At 42.5% G+C, this 22,500-nt stretch overlaps 1 protein-coding gene across 1 annotated transcript in view; it reads left to right on the top strand.

Annotated features, from left to right (window-relative positions):
- Positions 1-22,500, top strand: part of LOC145408668 (uncharacterized) — a 228,997-nt gene that overhangs the window by 202,642 nt on the left and 3,855 nt on the right. The window contains exon 4 of the mRNA XM_080279349.1: positions 20,006-20,132. Coding sequence (XP_080135475.1) covers positions 20,006-20,132 — 127 coding nt within the window. The remainder of the gene's footprint in view (positions 1-20,005; positions 20,133-22,500) is intronic.

The following is a 22,500-nucleotide window of genomic DNA, read 5'->3' as shown; positions in this document are numbered from 1 at the left end:
TAGGACAAGTGTGTCCAATAAAGGAGTTCCCTTATATATGTCAAGGGGAGAAATGGGAGGGGGCGAGGGGGAGATATGGGAGGGGTGAGGGGGAGAAATGGAAGGGGGCGAAGGGGAGAAATGGGAGGGGGCGAAGGGTAGAAATGGGAGGGGGCGAAGGGGAGAAATGCGAGGGGGCGAAGGGGACTAATGGGAGGGGGCGAAGGGGAGGAATGGGAGGGAGTGAAGGGAAGAAATAGGAGGGGGCGAAGGTAAGAAATAGGAGGGGGCGAAGGAGAGAAGTGGGAGGGGGTGAAGGGGAGTAATGGGAGGGGGCGAAGAAGTGTGGCTGTGGTGGGGGATAGGGATGTTTGGTGGTTAGAGGGGGGTGGATAGGATGGGACATGGATTAATGGAGAGATGAATGGACAGACAGAGCTAGGCAGACAGAAAGACAGACAGACAGACAGGCAGACAGACATAAACAAACAAACGCACAGACCAAAGCAAGAGCCAAAAAAAAAAAGGGAAATAAATAAACCAGGTAAAATCTCTAAATACCGGGCATGACGTCAAAGTTGCATTATTTCTCAACCCTCCCCCCAAGCAATTCTCGAGTTCCCCCACCCCCACTACTACTACTACTTCTACCAATACTACCACAACTACTACCACCACAACTTCTACTACTACTACCACAACTTCTACTACTACTACTACCACAACCTCTACTACACTACTACCACTACTACTACTACTACTGCATCACTGTCCCAGCACGACGCCCACATATATAGAGGAAGAACTGGCCCCTTGCAATCAGAGGAGACAGAAAGGAAATACGAGAAGAAATAAGGATAAGGAAAAGAAGGAGGAGGAGACCAATAATGAGGAGACGAACCACAAAGGGAGCATCATTATATCAACGTTTCCTATACGCCCAGTTCATATTAAGGGAGGGAATAGGAATGCGCATTATCGGTCTACACCTCCTTCTCCTTCCATCGTCATTTCTTATTAAGTTACGCCCTCCTTCCCCCCACCCATTTCTCTCTCTCTCTCTCTCTCTCTCTCTCTCTCTCGGTTTTCATATCCTCATTAAAATATCTTACCACAACAGACTTACTACACGAGCGAGCGAGCGAGAGAGAGAGAGAGAGAGAGAGAGAGAGAGAGCGCAAGGCTGCAAAGGCAAGAACCAAAAAAAAATGGAGTTAAAAATGTTGTGAGGGGAAGGAAGACAGGAAAAAAAAAAAAAGGAGAAACGGAAGAATAAAAATAGGAGGAGGAGGAGGAGGAGGAGGAGCAGGAGGAGGAGGAGCAGGAGGAGGAGGAGCAGGAGGAGGAGCAGGAGGAGCAGGAGGAGGAGGAGAAGGAGGAGGAGGAAGAGGAAAGAAGCAAGAGTGCCAATGATGATGATGTGAAGGATCAATAAGAAGAAAATCAGGAGAAAGAAACATACGAGAGAAGGAACAGTGAGATGAAGAGAAGTATAAGGAGGAAGATAGTAATAATAAATGATAAAGCAAGAAGGAAGAGAAAAACATATGGAGGAGGAGGAAGTGGAGGAAGGAAGATGGAGGGATGGAGAGGGAAGAAGGGAGGAAGGAGGAAGAAAAATGAAGCTAATATCGATAATGATGAAGGCCACAGGAGATAAGGAACACCGTGAAAAATATGGCATGAAAAGAAGGGATATAAAATGAAGCTTAGAGAGAGAGAGAGAGAGAGAGAGAGACTTTCAGGCAGCTCAAAACATGAAAACTTTTTTTCCCTTTTGTCTCGTTTTGTTTACTCTTTTGTCATACAGGAAAACATTCAGAGCAAATACACAATACTGGAGAGAGAGAGAGAGAGAGAGAGAGAGAGAGTCAGGTCCGGCTGCTACCACCAATCGCTGTCAGAGAAGACAGACGAAAAAGGATTTTGAGTAGACTACGAGAGAGCAGCCTGTGTGTGTGTGCGTGTGTGTGTGTGTGTGTGTGTGTGTGTGTGTGTGTGTGTGTGTGTGTGTGTAATTCACCGGGTCGGTCAGGATCACTTGATGGTCGTGATCGTCAGCATTTTACCCTCCCGGAAGGGAGCCGAGAGCTCATATAGTCCGATCTAAGGGCAAGGCTGTGACCTTCACACACCCACACACCCGTCCCCTTGCTCAAGGGGGACAGTAACCACCCACTTAGTCAGTGAAACTTTTCACAACCTGAGCGAGGCGCGAACTCCCGTCTACCAGATGGCAAGCGAGAACGTTACCACTGCGCCGTGTGTGTGTGTGTGTGTGTGTGTGTGTGTGTGTGTGTGTGTGTGTGTGTGTGTGTGTGTGTGTGTGTGTGTGTGTGTGTGTGTGAAACGAGGGACAAATAGACAGACTAATAGACAGAGTGTTCTCTCTCTCTCTCTCTCTCTCTCTCTCTCTCTGATGTAGCAACTCCCCAAAAAATCCATCACACACACACACATTATCCCATCCTCTAAACTCCCCACCAAAGAAAAAAAAAATCTGAACTCGAAATTTTAATACCCCAACTAATTAACGCACGAAACTGTATCCATCCCTTCCAGCTGAACAAAACTGAGATTGATGGAAAAGAGAGAGAGAGAGAGAGAGAGAGAGAGAGAGAGAGAACTGATGAAGCAAGGGAAATTGGCAGAATCCGCATGCATTGTGTGGTTTGCAACTCAATTTAGTCGGCTATCGATTTCGAGTCAGTTTATTTATTTATATGCGGGGCGGAACTACACGAGAGAGAGAGAGAGAGAGAGAGAGAGAGAGAGAGAGAGAGAGAGAGAGAGAGATCGCCTGCCGCCTACAGGAATAAAATACGAAAGGTATCCTGACAGTTTGTGGGTTTATCGCGATAGTATCAGCTAATCCGCCAATAAAATCACCTGACGCTAACTGGAAGAGAGCACTGGAGTTGTCCCTAGCATGAGACGAGTTAACGGTGATAGAATTAGCACTCTCAGGCTCCTATGAATCAATCGTAGGTGAATAAAATTGTTCCCGTCGACTACAGTACAATAGTAGAGTTGCTACGATTTGCTAAGAGATGCCAGGAGATGCTAGCAGGGGTAACGGTGATAATATTAGCATTCCCAGACACCTACAAGTAACCCTAGACTCATAATAAATAAATAAATAAATAAATAAATAAATAACTACTCATCTTGGGTTAGTCACAAGAAAATAGTAAAAATATATAGCCTAAATATATATATAACATCGCCTGGGGTTGGCTGGAGTAAATTAATGGCTGTCCACATTATGAGAGAAAAACCAAAAGAAGTGTGGATGAGACTGAGATGGATGATGGATGAGGAAGCAGACCAAGAGCAATATGGGAGGTGGTGTAAGAGTGGATACAATAAGGGGGATTGACGCGGCTAAGCATAAAATCACGAAAACCAAACTTGACGACACTGTGGCAATTCTGATTTAAATATAAGAACCTTAAATCTAAATCAGCTTAAGTTATAAACGTGTCATTTACCCCTTCAAACAGTGACGTCTTTAGCGCTTGATGTTACCAGGGTTTTTTTATGTGAGGAAGAAGGAACCAGAGGCAACGAGCCCGCAAAACTGTTCCTTCCAAGAGAAAAACAAAATACAAGAGAGAGCCAAATTCAAGATTCGATCATTTCGAGATGACTTGATTCAGCTTCTGACGGCCAAATATAGTGAAGATTTATGAAGCTTATTTCACCCTTCCATTTCGAAAATGTACAGTTAGAATACAGTAACATCAAAATAAAAGACGTCACCGAAATAATGTGGTTAAAATAAATATATCCTGTCGCAAGGACAGAGGGGGGAAGGGGACGCAGGGTAACACGTGGTCCCCTACCTGGCCCCCTACCCTCTCTCCTGCACAGGTAAAATGGCGGACACACAACACAGCCTCCCTACTTACCTTTCCATTGCCGCCAGAACGACAGACGCCTGCGTTGTCCCACTTCGGCTATGTGTTCCTTCACCTTCCACCTCTCTCCAGTAACGCACACGTTCGCAGATCTATGCAAAGTATCGCAAATATGACGATTACAAGGGGGCCGCACAGAGCAACAGGCACACATCTCAGCAGCACAGCATAAAGTGAAGGTACACCACAGCTCATCCTCTCGCAGGCCAAGGAGGGTTCCAATAATACCTCTTCCGTATCTCTTTATTTCTGCATATGACGCTTTAATATTCTATCTAATATTATCTATGCTATCTGCGTTTTTACCAGAGATACATATATAACAATTAGATGGCATAAAAGAAGGTGTAGCCTGTAAAATAAATAGCTAAGGAGGAGATGCTTGGAAACTCAAACAAGGACACGAGACAACCCCCACCACCTGCGCTCCACGTAACCTATGTTGCCAAGTAGTAAGATAATTTTTACTTACACACTCGAGTATCCTGCATACAATATCTAAAGCAAGCGTTCTCCTAACACATGTATTCACAGGGGAGTTGCTATTATGCATAAAATACTGGTGTTTTATAGGTATTTGCGCTAAATATTTGAGGAAAACATAAGCTCCGAGAGGAAGACTACTGTGCGGGAAGGGCGGCCATATGCCTAATGCCACAAGATTCTCTCTCTCTCTCTCTCTCTCTCTCTCTCTCTCTCTCTCTCTCTCTCTCTCCGGATGGAAGGGCTTAAGAAATTTCAGCTTATAGCTAATGGGCTGTTTTAAATAGTTTTCTCGCCCAATGTTCACACAGTAAGTCAATATTACCTTAGATTACACTCGGTATAGTAAATTAGGAAGGATGCAGTGCAGGTAGATGAGACAAATACGACAATAAGACATTGATTTTCCACACAGACAGACTGGGATACGGATGCAGATATGTGACCGACAGACTGACAGATCTGACAAACACTCGATCGACAGACAAAAAATGATAGTGAGACAGACTGATACAGCAACAGACACGACAAAGCAATAGGCATTTGTACACATGACAGCAAGATTAACAGATACGACACACACAGACAAACAGGCAGACAGACACAGACAACTTCCCGTATACAGTACAAAGAGCAAACTATAGGATATTGGTATTAACACACACACACACACACACACACACACACACACACACACACACACACACACACACACTTATCACCCCAGCGTAAACAACCTACATGAACCTCTTTATCAACTCTACCAATAATCGATGCAGGGCAGGGGCGACGGAGGGTAATCCATTTGAGGGGATACAAAGATATATGGACAATTTTTCTTTACTGCTATTGCCACAGGGACCGACAGTGGGGACAGTATGTTTATTCCTGTGTGTGTGTGTGTGTGTGTGTGTGTGTGTGTGTGTGTGTGTGTGTGTGTGTGTGACAAGGGAGGGTGGCTAGAGGGTCTACAATACTGCATATCCACTTGCTTCGATTTATGAAAGTTGTCCCTAACAGATAATAACCATGATTACGTAAATAAAGTTGTCAATGGCCTGGTTAACCCACGAGCAACCTACCTTGTCCTTATCAGCATTTAGTTTCCTTTATCAGTTTCCTTATTCGCATTATCACTGCGCACTTTGCACTTGATTTTGGCTTAAAATGAATATCATCTTGAATTCTTACTTAACATAAAAGATTAACACAGGAATATGGTGCTAGTCACGATGAAGTGCCATGAAAAAATGTAGAACCACAGCACTGTCTTTTTCTATCTATCTATCTATCTATAGCCCGACGCCCTAATCCCGCAAAGGGTGGCCGCAGACAAAACGCCTCCAAGTCACTCTGTCACCCACCATTTGATTACCCTCCCCCCAACTCACCCCCCCCTCCCTCATATACCTCTCAACTCCATCCCTCCACCTCATCCTCGGTCTACCCCTCCCTCTCCCTCCCTCCACCTCACCTACATACACCCTCTTAGTCAGTCTTTCATTCTCCATTCTCTCCACATGTCCAAACCACCTCAGTGTATTTCTCCTAATCTTCTCAACCACATCCACATCTACCCCACAACGTTCCTGCACTTCTTCATTCGTCAACCTGTCCCTCCACGTCACTCCACATGCTCCTCTCAAGTAACTCATTTCCACTGCTCTCACTCTTGACTTGTTCCCCTCTTGCAAGGTCCACGCCTCACTTCCATACGTCAGGGTAGGGATCACAATACCATCATGCAGTGACTTCTTAACTTCCATACTCACCTCCCTATTTCTCATCACTGCTTTCAGTGTACCAACAACCTTCCTTCCCTGCTGTACCCTTTCACGTACTTCATCCCCCAAAGTTCCATCCTTACTCATCACACTACCCAAGTACTTGAATGCACTCACATTCTCCATATCCTCACCATCCAACCTCACTGCACACTAAGTAAAATAGGTTGCAAAAGGATAAATACTTGAAAGGAGTATAGTCACGAAGAAGTACCATGACAAAGAACGTAGACCCATATCGCTGTCTTTTTCTGCAATCAATCTACGTGATACTAGTAAACTGCAAGAGGACAAAAAATGGATCAAGATAAGGTGAATGAACTATAATTAGGCGGAAGGTAATCGGAAGCAGAGATAATGATGACAAAAATTATCTACTTCCTCATTTGCTCTAAAACTGGGTCAGGCGGGGCGTAATGGAGGCAGGTAATAGGAGATCATTATACACCTCTCTCTCTCTCTCTCTCTCTCTCTGACGAAGATCCCTAACCTCCTTCACCTCAGTTAATGGCCAAGTGTAGGCAGACTAGATGTTCCCTTTGACTAGTAACCAAGATGTCTCATTCCTGCCTCATATCTAAAGATCCTCGAATTTCAAGCAACCACGACTCTATTCAGGCTGTGCGGGTGACCCAGTTCCGTCAGGTGAAAACAAATCCTTTCTTTTCAGCAACTGACAGACACTTAATTCAGCTCAGGAAGAACCTCTCTCAGTGAAGGGGTGAGTCTATCTCTTCCCAGACACCCAATCCCATAGCTGATCCAGGTTGGCCGGGACAAAAAAAAATAAATAATAAATATATGAGTTAATAAATATCTTAAATAAAAAATGCAAGCCTCTCTGTCACTATTCATCACCACTTCAAAACACCCTCCCTCATGCACTCCCCCACTTCCTCCCTTCCATCTCATTCTCGGTCTCCTTCTCATTCTCTATTCTATACCAGCCCAGTTAACACTCCCGCCTACCACTCCAAGTCACCCTTCTTCATGTACAAAGTTATCCTTCCATCTCATTCCCGGTCTCCCTCTCCTCACTCTCTCTTCAATACCAGCTCATTTACCACTCCCTCCTACCACTCCAAGTCACCCTTCTTCATGCACTGAGTTATCTTTCTCGGTTCCAACAAAAACTCCCTCAAGCCACTCCATCACCACTCCAGGCACCCCTTCCCTAATGCACTCCTCTATTATTATCTCTCCCATCTCGTCCTCGGTCTCCCTCTCCTCCTCCAGCTGCCATTAGCGAGACGTAGGGTGTTTACCAGCTAAGTGATGGGAAGGTTATGTGGAGTTTCTTGACCTTAATTAGAGTATGGGCAGGTGAGTGGAGAATGGGGAAGGTATATGATCTCTCTCTCTCTCTCTCTCTCTCTCTCTCTCTCTCTCTCTCTCTCTCTCTCTCTCTCTCTCTCTCTCTCTCTCTCTCTCTCTCTTCTCTCTCTCTCTCTCTTCGTTCCCCCAATGTCCTTCATCTTTCCATTCTTCCCTCCTTTCCCCTATCCCTTCTTCCCTATTTCTATTCCCTCCTCTTTCCTTCCGTCATTCTTTCCCTTCCATCTCCTCCTCCTCCTCCTCCTCCCCCTCCTTCATCTCTCCTCTCTATTCTACTCTTTTCTCCTGCTTCTCTCCTCTCTTCCTTCCTTCCTTCCCTCCCAGCCAGTATCCTGAAGGCAGTTGTTGACAAAATTGGGCACTCGTCTCCCCCCCCTCCCCTCTTTCTATTGCCAGCACCGCCCCTCACTTGTGGATGGCAGAGATAGATAGATAGATAGATAGACAGATAAATAGATGGATAGATAAAGACACACAGAGAACCAAAGTAGAAGCGTGGAGAGGCTGGGGTGGAGGGAGAAAGAGGAGAATGTAAGGGAAGGAAGCAGTATGAGAAGAGTGACAGGAGAGGCAAAAGAAAGAAGGAAAACAAGGATGGATGGATGGAGGGAGGGAGAGAGAGAGAGAGAGAGAGAGAGAGAGAGAGAATGCAATACTGTGGTCTGATTTCTTCTCTCCCCCGCCCCCTCAAGATACGATACGCACAGAATATTGCTCTGAATGTCTTTGCATATCTGAATTCTAAGTTTACTCTCTCATGCCAAACAAACACATAAGAGATAAATAGATAGACAGATAGATGGACAGACAGACAGATAAACAGAAAGATTACTCCATAAGCAGATGGGTAGGTAGGCAGACCGGTGGAGTAGTTAGTAGAAGCATAAACTGAACAGTAGATAAAGAGACAGGTAGAGAGAGAGAGAGAGAGAGAGGAAGGAGGAGTGGGGACAAGAGTCTCCTAGCATTTCACTTATCCTCTTACATCAATATGAATTAGGGTACCTGAGTGAGAGAGAGAGAGAGAGAGAGAGAGAGAGAGAGAGAGAGAGAGAGAGAGAGAGAGAGAGAGAGTAAAGAAAATAAACAAAAGGAAAAGAAATGGAAAGGTAAGAACAGGAGGGAAGAGGATGGGATAGGAGAAGAGATGGAGACAGAAGGGGAGCAACGAAGAAGGAAAAAGCGAAGGAGGAGGGAGAGAAGAACAGGGGTTGAAGAAGAAGGATGGAGGAAAAGGAGGGGAGGAGGGAGGAGAAATGGGGTGTAGAGTAGAGACAAGGAGAGAGGATGGGAAACAGCTTAGTACATTTAGACAAGTAACCCCTAATATGCATACATAAATACATGAATACGTAAGAGATAATGTGTATGTATTAGTGGGGTGCATACCGAATATGAGAATACATCAAGTTTTTATGTATATACGTATGAGTAAGGTGTATTAATGTTACTAAATGCATTAACTTCGACAACAGATGTTTTGGAAGAGAATGATACTTAATACAATACACACACACACACACACACACACACACACACACACACACACACACACACACACACACAAACATAAGCAAACAAACTTACGGTCCCGTGCGCACACACACACACACACACACACACAGCTCTGGGGAGGAGGGGACGTGAGACTCTCCCGGGTACCAAGGTCTAGCATCATATATACAACACATACCATGGACTCTCTCTCTCTCTCTCTCTCTCTCTCTCGTTTTCTATATTTTTTCCATTTTTGGGAAGTCAGGTATATTAGAAATTTACTCTTTTAGAAAATTTGTCTCCAAACACAGAGAATCTATATATAAAAAACGTCCATTAGAGAGAGAGAGAGAGAGAGGGAAAGAGGGATTACAGTCTGAGAATAATGGAACCGAGATAACGAGGGCAAAAAGAGAGTGAATAATGGATGGAGAGAGAGAGATGTCAACCCTATGTTTACCATCAACTTCAACTTGGAGAGGTAAACACGTCAAAACAAAGCAAAAAAATAAATAAATGTCCTTGAAGTGAGTGAGAGAGAGAGAGAGAGAGAGAGAGAGAGAGAGAGAGAGAGAGAGAGAGAGAGTATAGGAAAAAAAATAATAAGGAAAAAGAAAGAAAAGGTGAGTCAAGAACTGCAGAAAAGAGGAACTAAAAAATAAAACAAGTGAAGAGAAAGAACACTTAATATTAAAGAAAAAAAGATAAATGATAGAAACCAAAACAAGGAAAGCAGAGAAGGAAAAAGAGAGAGTAAGAGAAAGATAGTAAGAAAGACAAAATGTGAAAAAGAAAGATAGAGATAATGATAAAGATAATGACAAGAGAATGCCCTCCAAGAAAGTCAGCAGTAAACACATATGATGCTATTTTCTCGACCATTATACGAGACCAGGAAAGGGAAGGGGAAAGACAGAAATAAATATAATATGAGACGAAAACATGGTAAAGGACGAAGGAATGCAAAGTTTATACAATCATAAGAGGAAAACAGACAGACAGAAACAGAAAATAACAAAGGGCAGGGGAAGAGAAATAGAGGAAAATATTAGAGAAGGAAGGCGAAATGGGAAACACAAAAGAAGGGAAAAACATGATAAACAAATAATGGGCATATAAAGATAAGAAAAAAAAGAATTATAAAGAATGGAGAAAATATGAAAATACCTGATAAAAAATGAAAGGGGGGGAGATTTAATAAGTATGTCAGGTAAATGAGGCAGGTAATGAATTAATTAAGGTGAGAAGGATAAACAAGGGAGACTAAGAAATACTAAAGGAAATTAACTGAGAAATGGAGAGGAAAATCTGATAATAATGAATGGTATGAAAATTTGTTAAGCTTATAAAAGGGGCATAGAGCAAATACTGAATTAATCAAGGACGAGGAGGAGGAGGAGGAGGAAAGAAGGGGAGGTAAGAGAGAGACTGGACAGAAAAGAGAGGAGGAAGAAAGCCGGGGGGAATAAGGGGAAAGACAACAATACGAGCTGAGAGAGAGAGAGAGACAGACAGACAGACAGACAGACAGACAGACAGAGAAAGACAGACAAACAGACAGACAGACAGACAGAGACAGACAGACAGACAGACAGACAGACAGAGAGGAAAAATGAAGAGGGTAAAAATGGGCTAACGAGGCGGACGGAAAGGTAACAAAGGAAGGAAGAAGGGAAGGAGGGAAATATACTGAAGGAAGGAAGGAAGGAAGGAAGGAAGGAAGGAGGGAGGGAGGGAGGGAGAGAGGGAGGGAGGGAGGGAGGGAGAGAGGGAGGGAGGGAGGGAGAGAGGGAAAAGAAGAAGGAAAGAAGGAATGAAGGAAGGAACATGACAAGCAGAGAAGATAAGTAAGCATGGCATGAGGAAGGAAAGACAGGATGAAGGAAAAAGTATTGAGGAAATGAGGGAAGGAAGGGAGAACAGAATGAAGAAAAGCGTGGAGGAAAGAAAAGGAAGGAAGAAGATGAAGGAAGAGGAAGATAATGAAGGCACCGAAGGAATGAACAGAGGGAAGGAAGGTGGACCGAGAAAAAGAAAGAGGGAAAAAAAGGAATGAGAGAGAGAGGGGGCGGGGGAAACAGACAGACACCGACAGAGAGACAGACAGGAAAGAGGCGACAAAGAATAGTTAATACCCAAGTTAATAAAGAGAATTAAAAAGAAAAAGTAATAAACAAAATACAAAAATCGTTAGAAAAATGTAATAAATAAAAAAAGATACTAATAAAGATAATAAAAAATAATAACAACAACAACAACAATAATAACAATAATAATAATAATAATAAAATATATAAGAAGTGAATATATGACATTTTTTTCTTCGTCTCTCATTCTCTTTATTTTCTTTCTGGGACCTGCGCACATTTGTCCGTGTAATTGCTATGTTAAGCTGACGGGGATAAAGTGAGCTAGTTCTCTCTCTCTCTCTCTCTCTCTCTCTCTCTCTCTCTCTCTCTCTCTCTCTCTCTCTCTCTCTCTCTCTCACACACACACACACACACATATCTTCTTTTTCCTACCCACTGTCAGCTCTTTCCATCCTCTCTCTCTCTCTCTCTCTCTCTCTCTCTCTCTCTCTCTCTCTGACAAAGAATTTAGAAGACTGGAAGATGAAAAGCAAAAGCAAGGAGAGAGGAGGAACACAAAGAGGAAAAAAGACAGGAGGAAAAGGAAGGAGGAAATGAATCAGAGAGGAAAGAGGAGGAGGAGAGAGGAGTAAAGAAGTGTGAGGCAAGGAGGGAACAACACAAGGAGAAGGAAAAAAAGATAGAAGGAGGAGGAGAGGGAAGGAGGAAAGGAGGCAGAAAGGAGAGAAATGGGAGGAGAAAGAGGTCAAGACGCGAGAGGCAAGGAAGGACCAGTACAGGAAGGAGGATGAAAAGAGATGTAAAGATTAAAGGAAAAAGAAGATGAAGACGAAGAAAAGATGAAATGCTGAAGACTGGGAGGGGAAGGACGAAAACGAGAAGGAAGCAAGGAAGGAAGAGGTTTTAAGAAGCAGGAAGAAGAGAAAATGAAAGAGGATAAAAGACGCAGGAGGAGGAGGAGGAGGAGGAGGAGGAGGAGGAGGAGGTGGTGGTGGAGGAGGAAGAGGAGGAGATGCAGTGAGAGGTAATACAGGACCTCTTGAAGGAGATGTAAAGGTGATGAGGAAAGAGGAAAAGAAGGGAGAAGCAGGGAAGGAAAAAAAATATTAAAAGGAGGAAAGAAAATAGGAAGAGGGAAGGAGACGAAGGAAAAAAAAAGAAATGAGGCAGAAAGAGGTGCAATAGAGGATCACTTGAAGGAGGAGGGCAAGTGTTGTTGTTGTTGTGGGGGTCCTGCTGCTTCGATGGGGCGTAGAGAGAGAGAGAAAGAGAGGGGAACAGGAGCATGAGAAGGGAGTTGGGAAAGTGTGTGTGTGTGTGTGTGTGTGTGTGTGTGTGTGTGTGTGTGTGTGTGTGTGTGTGTGTGTGTGTGTGTGTGTGTGTGTGTGTGTGTGTGTGTGTGTGTGTGTGTGTGTGTGTGTACTGCATGGCATTCGCCGCTATGTGTGAGTGTGTGCGTGTTGCGAATATTGTTTGACATATGTGTGTGATATTGTATGTATGTCGTGTGTATGTTTGTATGTATGAATGCATATATGTATGTATTTACGTAGTTAAGCGGTGATCGATATATGAAAAATATATTCTCTCACTCTCTCTCTCTCTCTCTCTCTCTCTCTCTCTCTCTCACACGCACCCAAACACACACACACACACACACACACACACACACACACACACACACACACACACACACACACACACACACACACATAGAAGTACATGAAAATGTAAACACCCGCTATATGCATTAAAGATGATATGCAGAAACATCATGCACACAGACACATTCATTTGCGTAATATAACACACACATTTCACTCTCTCTCATTTACACCTACTTAATGCCTCTAAAACCGAGAGAGAGAGAGAGAGAACTACCACGTATTCCTCTGCTCCTATGTTCATGACTCATCTGCTTTTATGACTCTCCCTCCTCTCTCTCTCTCTCTCTCTCTCTCTCTCTCTCTCTCTCTCTCTCTCTCTCTCTCTCTCTCTCTCTCTCTCCGTCAATCCCCGTCGGCGTTTTTCATCCCAATCAAATCTCTTCATGTACTGCTCAAAAAAGAACTAATATTTTTTTCCCATCCAGGCCGAAAAGCTGTTGGCGATCCATTAAAGTAATGGGTTTAGAGGAAGAGTTGGCAGTACGAAAAAATATGACTCTCTCTCTCTCTCTCTCTCTCTCTCTCTCTCTCTCTCTCTGCTGAAGAATGGCAACTTTCGCCTGCAGTCCACCGGGTTCACATTACACATGAACTTGGGCCCACAACAAAAACAATTTCTCACAGATGGCATACCCCTCACGTAGTTCTTATTACCCACACAATATGAGAGACCTTTCCTTAATTAAAAAGACAAGGACAATTAAGTAAAAATGAATATATATATTTTTTAAAGTCACCAGCCTGAAGAAGCTAATGTAATTGGTTTCAGGAAGAGCATAGCTTTTTAAAAAATATGTCACCTTTTTTTATGTTTGAGGGAAAAGGTGGGTTATAGAAAATTTACCCCTTCAGCACGATGACATTCCATATTTTAATTCTTATGTCTCGATGATCATATATGTCTTAGAACATGAAGGGTTAAACATATACATTTCTATAATCTTTCCGGCATTAAAAAACTCCCTATTGCCAATATTGAAAAAAAAAAAAAGCCTGTAGCAAGTAATAATATCATTTTAAAACGTACGACCCCAGGCTGAAGGAATTTATACAATGGATTAAGAGAGAGAGAGAGAGAGAGAGCGACGTTCCTTTCCCTATCATAGGTTTCCCAATCTACAAAAGACAAAGAGAGAAACAAATAGACAAAGTCATATGATTATATATATATATATATATATATATATATATATATATATATATATATATATATATATATATATATATATATATATATATATTTTCACCACCTAACTCACACACAATACATTTCTCTCCCTGTCTGCACAGTTTCTTGTCCCAAATCTTGCCCTCCCCCTCGACAGCGCCTTTCACTCCTCTGACAAGGGAGATGGGAAGCTGTCTACCTTCTCCACATCATCCACACACCATTCATACCTCTACCACACCTTCCTTATCTCTCCACATCTTCCACATCTTTCCAAAACTTCCGTATCTCTCCACATCCTCCGTACCTCTATCTATTAAACATATATTTAAAACACCATTAGTATTAGGAGCAAAAGGAAGTGTTGTTCCCTTCCTCGTCACCAAAAAAAAATTAAAATTGAATACTAAAAAACAACAGCTTTTAGAGAAATTACATGCACATATGGAAATTGTTTTGCATCGCTCTGGACTCTACAAAAAGAAAAAAAAACACCGCGAGTTTACTAGAGTTAAAAAAAAAAAAACATTGGCTGTGTTTACTGTTGTATAAAGGGGAGGCTGAGAGTCAAAGCGTGTAAAATATTAATAAAACAAGTAAATACAGGCTCAGAGGATGTTAATATTAAAGGTGGGTTCTCTCTCTCTCTCTCTCTCTGCTGAATACAAGTGTTTGATGTTTGGTGGAATGGAGTTAATTACACAGAGTTAATTAATAATACTATGTGAATCCAATCAGCAAAGTAAAAGGGTTAATTATAGTATGAAAATCCAAAGAACAAGATGATCAAAATACACACACACACACACACACACACACACACACACACACACACACACAGAAAGAGAGAGAGAGAGAGAGAGAGAGAGAGAGAGAGAAACCGATAAGGTATTCTTCCTCTGCGAAAATTATTAAGTATTTTTATTCTACAAAATCTACAGAAAAAAATACATTTCTCATCTCCAAGAAAGCACTGGGAGAACCTTGAGATGTTTTGGCCATGCGGAGAGAATAAACAATGAGAGACTGACTAGGAGAGTGTATGTAAGTGTGGTGGAAAGGGAAACCGAGGATGAGATGGAGGGACGGGGTGGAGGGGGTATGTGAGAGAGGGAGGTGTGAGTTGGAGAGAAGGCAGCCTGATAGCAGGGAACAGGGTGACATGGAGGCGATTCGTTTGTGGCCATCCCTTTCTGAAAATAGGCCATCTATCTATAAATACACAGACCGATTTATAAAAAGTATTCAAGGGGTGGTTGGGGTTTATTGCTCACGTAATGCCACTAAGGGATGAGTGAGGCTGGTCATTCTCATCTTAAATGTCAGGACCAACTTGCCTAGCCCTGGGCTCCTACGCTCCTCATGGGGCAACGTAGGATTGGATGATGGATGGATGGATGGATTCTCATGGACAAAAATATTCTCATCTCTGACAGTATTCATAAACAAAAAAAAAGTATTCACATCTAAAATAAATCACGTAAAAAAATATTCTCATCTAAAAAACTATTCATGAACAACAAATATACTCATCTAAAAAATTATTCATGAACAAAAAAATATTTTCATGAAAAAATAATCACATACGGTACATAAAGTATTCTCATGTAAACAAATATTCAAGAACGAAAAAGTATTCTCATCTAAGCATATATATATGAACAAAAAATATTCTCATCAAAAATTATCCATGAACAAAAAGTATTCTCATGAACAACAAAATATTAAATCAGTCTCCAAAAATAGTACCCTCATCTACAAAAATAATTTCCTTCTCAACAAAGCAAATAATCCTCGTCTAAAAAAAAGAAAAAAAAGAGTTAATTCCTCATCCGCAGAATCAAATCCCTCTCTCCATTAATACCTCTCACACTGCAAGGGATCCAATACCGTGAAAGGGAATCGAGTCGTGCCTGTGGAATTCCGTGATGAATTCTGAAAAAAGGGTATAAATATCTGATCTTGGGTCGCGGTTAGATCAGGGGGGATAACGTGGAGGATGGAGAGATGGTGAAAGAGGTGGTGGTGGTGATGGTGGTGGCACTAACTGATGGAGTTCCTAGTGGGGTAGTGGTGGTGACTGAGACGTGGTGGTTGTGGTGTTGGTGATGGCAGTGGTGGTGATTGTGGATGTTCTGGTGGCGGTGAGAGCTGAGGTGGTTGTGGTGTTGATTGGGGCTGTGGTTCTGGTGATGACAGCGGTGGAAGTAGGATATTGTGGAGGTGGTGGTGGTGGTAGTACTTGGGGAGTCGAGTTGGTGGTTGTGGTCGTTGGAATGATGGTAGTAGATGGTTGTTATGGTAGTGGTAGTAGTTACTGCAGGTCTGGTGGTAGTTACAGTGGTTGTGGGGGTTGTGGTGCAGTAGTGGTGTTAGGCCAGTCAAAATCAACTCTTCCTATATCATGTAACTCCTACACTCTTTTTCATCTCCCTTATCATGTCACCTCTCACCCATGTCACAGGCTCTCTAGAGTCTTTTTATTTCACCCTGTCTATCTGTGTGTGCATTTACCTTCTTACCTACCTACACACCAATCTGTTTATGCATTTATCTGCCTATCAATCTATTTGTCTGTCTATTTTCACGCAAGTCTGAGTTAAGTTCTCTGTCATGCAACCCCTCACTCTTGCCATCGCCCTGCACATTCATCTATCTATCTGTCAACCTATCGATCTGTCTCGATCTATCCATCCATCCATCTATTTCTCTGGCATCCCAAAATAAAGTTCTCGTCATGTCACTTTCACTCATGTCATTCTCTCTCTCTAAATACCCGCCAGGATGAAAGGGACTGCATGAAGTGAGGGTAATGAGGAGGGGGGAAGGGGTTGGTGTGGGAAGGGAGGGAGAGGAGAGGAGTGGGGGGTGAGAGAATGGAGAGAGGAAGGAGGGAGAAAGGGATGTGGGGTGGGGAGAGAGAACTGCGGGGAGGGAATAAGGAGGGGAGCTGAGGAGGGAGAATAGGGGAGAGGGAGGAAGGGATGGTGAAAGGAAGGGGTGGAGTAGAAAAGGTGAGGTGGAGGAGGTACAAGAGGGAGGAGTGGAAGGAAAAGTGTGGAGACAGATGAGGACAGAGAGAGGAGGGAGGGAGTAAAGAGGAAGAGGGGGAATGGCAAGAAGACGGAAAGGAGGGTGAGAAAGGGGTAAAGGAGGAGGGGGGATGGACTGAGAGAGGGAGAAGGAGATGGAGAAAGAGGGGGTGAAAGGAGACAGGGTAGGATGAAGAGAGGGGGTGAATGAGAGGTGTGGAAGAGTGAAAGAGAAGAGGAAAGAAGAGAGGAGGGGTAGGGCACGAGAGAGGACAGTGTAGAGAAGAGGGGGGTGGACACAAGAGTACTCCCCCATCTTTCCCCCCTCCTCCTCCCCAATCCTCCCTCTCCCCCTACACTCACACTCTAACTACCTGGATTATTTTCAACCCCACTATTAGGCCACATTTTCCCTTTTTTCAGAATATTTGCATATAAATGTTAAGAGAAGGGAATGCCACACTCGTTAGTTTTATGCCAGAGAAATTGGTGGGGAAAGTTTGTGTGTGTGTGTGTGTGTGTGTGTGTGTGTGTGTGTGTGTGTGTGTGTGTGTGTGTGTGTGTGTGTGTGTGTGTGTGTGTGTGTGTGTGTGTGTGTGTGTGTGTGTGTGTGTGTGTGTGTGTGTGTGTGTGTGTGTGTGTGTGTGTGTGTGTGTGTGTGTGTGTACAAGTGTAGGTATTCACATATATTCTTCTACTTAAGTGAGATACAGTTCCCAACACTCATACCGTTGTGCATACCATTTCAATCTATTTATATTCTCCGTGCCTGGTAAAAATGCAGGTCGCTAAATAATTAATGTTTGTCACTGCTTCATAATGCATGGGAGTCCAGGGAAACACAGTAATTAGCCACTGAAAAACAATTAATATTTATGGAATTTTGTTTTTTGACTCTGGGATCCCTCACGATTATTTTTGGCAACATTTTTAGGACATTCAGAATTTTAGGAATATAGTGGGGGGTCAGATAGGTCCATTACTTATCAAGGTATACTTATGATACTGAAATTTTAGGTATGAATACTGTAGCCTTGGACCTCTTCTCAACTTTAAAGGGAAAAATTAAGGGTCCTTAGGGTTTCTGGTGGTAATAAAGGAATTGATTATCTCCATATTTTTTTTTAAGTAAATTGAGGCAACATTAATTTTAGGTACATATATGGCACTTAGACAGCTCTGTGATTTCTTTGGATAATAACAATGGTATCATCAATCCAAGACACCTTTATTCATATATTTTTTTCTCTTCTTTTCTTTTCTTTATTCCTCGTTCTCGGTCTTCCTCTCCTCACGCTTCTATCAACTTGCTATGAGCCATGTGTCGTTCTTCTAACCTTACACGTTTTCTACACGCATCAGTTATTCTTAATCCTTTCAGTACGATGAAGTCTTGCCATATACTCTTCTTATCACTGCCAGACAAATATGTAGGATGCCCCATGACGTGATGCAAAAACTTCAGGAGGTGAATCAAGGACTAATTTGCAGTAAAAAAAAATATGTATAAGGAGAGTATTTTCATCCATAAGGTTATCAGTAAAAGTAACGCCATAAAGGTTGAGACTTGGACCCCAGAATCACCGCCTCAAGTTAGAGTACCAAATCCCAGGACAAAATGTAAATACCGGTATCATCAGTGGCTCAAGGTGTAAATTAGTGGTATATGGCACGGAAACTACCTCAATATCCTCAAGTTGACCTCCATAACGACCGCACACAGTTACCGTAACTTGGACGCGCCTTAAGTTACGGCAGCACAGTTAAGGTGACCGTAAGTGGCCCTGGATACGAGGTCACTAACATTTCTATTACAATTAACTGTATTCTCGTTGCCCTGGAAACTTACATCTCTTACAAGGACAAAAAGAGGTGAACAGAAAACAAATAAACAAAGAGATAAGGTGACTGGTGAAAACTTGAATAGATAAAAGAATGAATGAACAAAAAGATAGTTAGACAGACACAAACACGTACACTTATAAGCCTACACACACACACACACACACACACACACACACACACACACACACACACCAGGACAAGGCTATGGTTACCAGAGGGTGTATGACGTATGGGGTGATATATTCCGCCATATTAAAGCGATATGTTCGGGCAAAGTGGCAGAGTATGTGAGAGGCATGGAAGGAATGGAGGAAGGAGGAAGAAAAAATGGAGGGGAGGAGAAGAAGGAGGATAGTGGGGCAGCAGGAAGGGCTGAGAAACAGAAAATGAAAGGAGAGAGAGAAAAACAGAGAGAGAGAGAGAGTAAGAGAGAGTATGGACATTCAGGGAGGGACAGAAATATACAGATACTGAAAAAATGGAGGTGATAAAAGCAAGTAATTAAATGGAAATGGAGGGGTGAGGTCAAGGCAGTTGAGAGAGAGAGAGAGAGTCCACAACAAAGGTGGTGGCTTTATATATATAATATACAAAATACTATATATTTATATGATATATAGACATAGATAGATAGATAAGAACATAATACATATATAAGTGTATGTATGTATAGTATATATACTCTCTCTCTCTCTCTCTCTCTCTCTCTCTCTCTCTCTCTCTCTCTCTCTCTCTCTCTCTCTCTCTATATATATATATATATATATATATATATATATATATATATGCGTATGCGTGTGTATCATGCAAAGTATATGTACGGTATACATTCACCTATTTCTGTCTATTTATTTCTAGTTCTATCCTCTTTGCACTGCAGACCTTCCCTCCGCCTTCCCTTATATGATACGATAAATTTTTAGTCCTCGTAAGAGAGAGAGAGCGAGAGAGAATGATTCTGCACCATCCAGTCCACCTACCATGACTACTACTTGTACATTCAACACAAACCCCCTACATTTCAACCACTTATCTGTCACAAACTCTAACCTCCAGAGAATGTGACACGACCACTATCACCACCACCATCACCACCAGCCACCTACCCTGCTTCTACACTGATAAGTACTGCAACTACCATTCTACCACTATACCACAACTACCACGACCCTACCACTACCTCTAACCTCTTCTCTAACCCCCAGAGGATGCGCCACTACGCGGGCTGGAGCGAAGACAACGAATACTACTTGACCATGAAGGAGATCCACGCCGATTTCTTTGAGTGCCTCCTTGAACACGTCGGCAAGATTGAGCCGGAGTATGGGTTTGGTAGGTCAACAGAAAACAGGCCTTGGATTCTTTTTTTTTCCAACTCTCTCTCTCTCTCTCTCTCTCTCTCTCTCTCTCAACAAATAACCACTAAACACACTGCTTGCTCATTACTACCCATTTCACAACACTCCATCTTTCCAAATCGCCTTCCATCATACACTTCCCCTCTTACGAAGCACTAAAACCACGACAGAATAATTACCTGCATATCAGAGCCAATATTACTCTCTTTATTACCCTCTTGCCAATCCAGACCACCCTCCCTCATACACCACTCCACTGAACATAATACCACGTTGTAAACAATTTGCCTACATCATTACCCCATTCAGGCCAATTATTATATCATTTTTATTTTAATTATGCAAACACGAAGCGATTTTATCCGACGATTTTTTTAAGTGTTGTAGTGAAGGGATTTATTAAGGATCCGTCTAACCCCCTCAGTTCGATCATTCTTCCAAGCTGAATAAAATCGTCTGGTGGTAGCAAGAATAAAGAATGAAAAACACGTCAATGAACGTAAGGGGTCTAACCAGCCTTATCATAACCCCGCTAACCCACGCCTCCCTCCCTCATGGACCCCTTTCACTCAATATATCACTAAAAAATAATTGCTTCCATCTCACAGCCCAAACGAACTACACTCCCGCTTATCCAAGTCACCCTCGTCTACGCTTGTACTAAAGGCATCGTGAAAACAGTAGCTAAACCCTTTTTACTCTAACTTGGCCTAAAATTGCCACCTCTCCATAGTGGCTGTTAATTTGTAGCAACAGATTAACACTTCAATATAACCCTAGCCACGGAAAAGTACTATGGAAAGGATATAGAGCCCAAACAATTTCTTCTACCCCTGTCCTACGTGAAATAAGCTACAAAAGGACGAAAATCTGGGCCAAGATAGAGTAAGAACAGTACACCAGACCCACATTACCCCCGACTTGGTTCCTGCATTTTTAAGTCTAACTACACTCTCTTCACTTTAACTTTGTCTAAATTTGTCACCTGTCAATCTCGAGTCTCATGCTGTAACAAGAGACTGACATTAAAGTGCGATGCCAGTCCAGAAAAATGATATTAAAAGTAAGTAGAGCCGTTGCATTGCCATTCTGTGCCATGAGCGACGGGAAATAAGGTACAAAAAAGGGTGAAAATCTGGGTCAAGTTAAGATGAAGGAGCTACATTTGCGTCGTCCCAGGTTTAGTCGCTAACGTCAACTGCAGAGGAATTAATATCTGTCATTTCTTCTTTCTCCTCTCGCTCTGTTAAAATGGACCTGCTTTAAGTATTTTTGCATTTTATGTCAGTGTAAATACAGACTACCTGCAGCTCTGACCCAAAATCCAAGTCGCCCTCTTTCATGTACCCTTTTATCAATAATGTTACAATTAACAAAATAAACTGCTGCTTTACTACACCTCATATTTACTTCCACTAATAAAAGCAGCCCTTCTTCATGTATCTTTACTCTTAAATTATCAATAATGTGCTTGCCACTTTAATGCCCTCTGGCCAATCCAAGTCACCCTGCTTCATGTACGCCTCCAATAAAACCAACGTAAAATCGGTCATACCCTGTCCCATATAACCCCTCGCCAAGACAGTAAATATTTGCTTGCATTTATGGGCCAAGAAAATTGAATCCTTCTACTTTCTCTCGCCTATATAAATCCATCTCCTTTATGCCTGGATAAAATATCTATGGATATTTATAAAGATTTTAAAGTTACTAGTGAGACTGTCATAAATTTTTTTCTTTTTATTCATCTCATGTATATGCATTAATCTTTTTTTTTTTTCAATCATTCTGTACTGTCTTCCATTTTCTCCTTCTCTCTATGAAATCCCACCAAATCCAAGCCGCCTCTTCTTTTTCAGTCTTCCATTACATTGCTCACTCAGGTAAAACCGCCTACATTTTTTTTTAGCCATGCACTACCTAACCTATCCTAACTTAACCTAACTTCTGCCTTCCCACATCTTCCAAGACAAATGTCACTGTAAATAAGTTTCTTGCATATTTAGCTTCACCTGGTTGCACTGGTCTAAATTCAGTCATTCTTCTTGATCATCTTGCAATATCTACCAATTCCTCTTCCATTTATTCTTGCAGTGTTGGTAAAATGAGTATCCTATATTGCATCGAACAGTTTCATTCACTCTTGCAAACCACCTTCCATTATCTGCCATTTCTTCCTCCTCCTCTCTCCATCATGTCTCCTTCAATCCATCCCGCCCTTCCCTTAACCACATTAAGGTCTCGCATAACCGCATTAAACCGCAGACTCCACTTTGGGTCGGTTTGCTCGACCTCCTGGCTATTTCTGCTTCACCCCTTCATTACCACGGAGGGGGGGGGGT

Source organism: Coenobita brevimanus, chromosome 78 (assembly GCF_032717465.1).
Source record: "Coenobita brevimanus isolate Jiangsu-jjx chromosome 78, ASM3271746v2, whole genome shotgun sequence".
In the NCBI taxonomy this organism is placed as follows: Eukaryota; Metazoa; Arthropoda; class Malacostraca; order Decapoda; family Coenobitidae; genus Coenobita; species Coenobita brevimanus.
The sequence above is the reverse complement of the archived record's forward strand: the minus strand, read 5'-3'. Positions and strand labels throughout refer to the sequence as shown.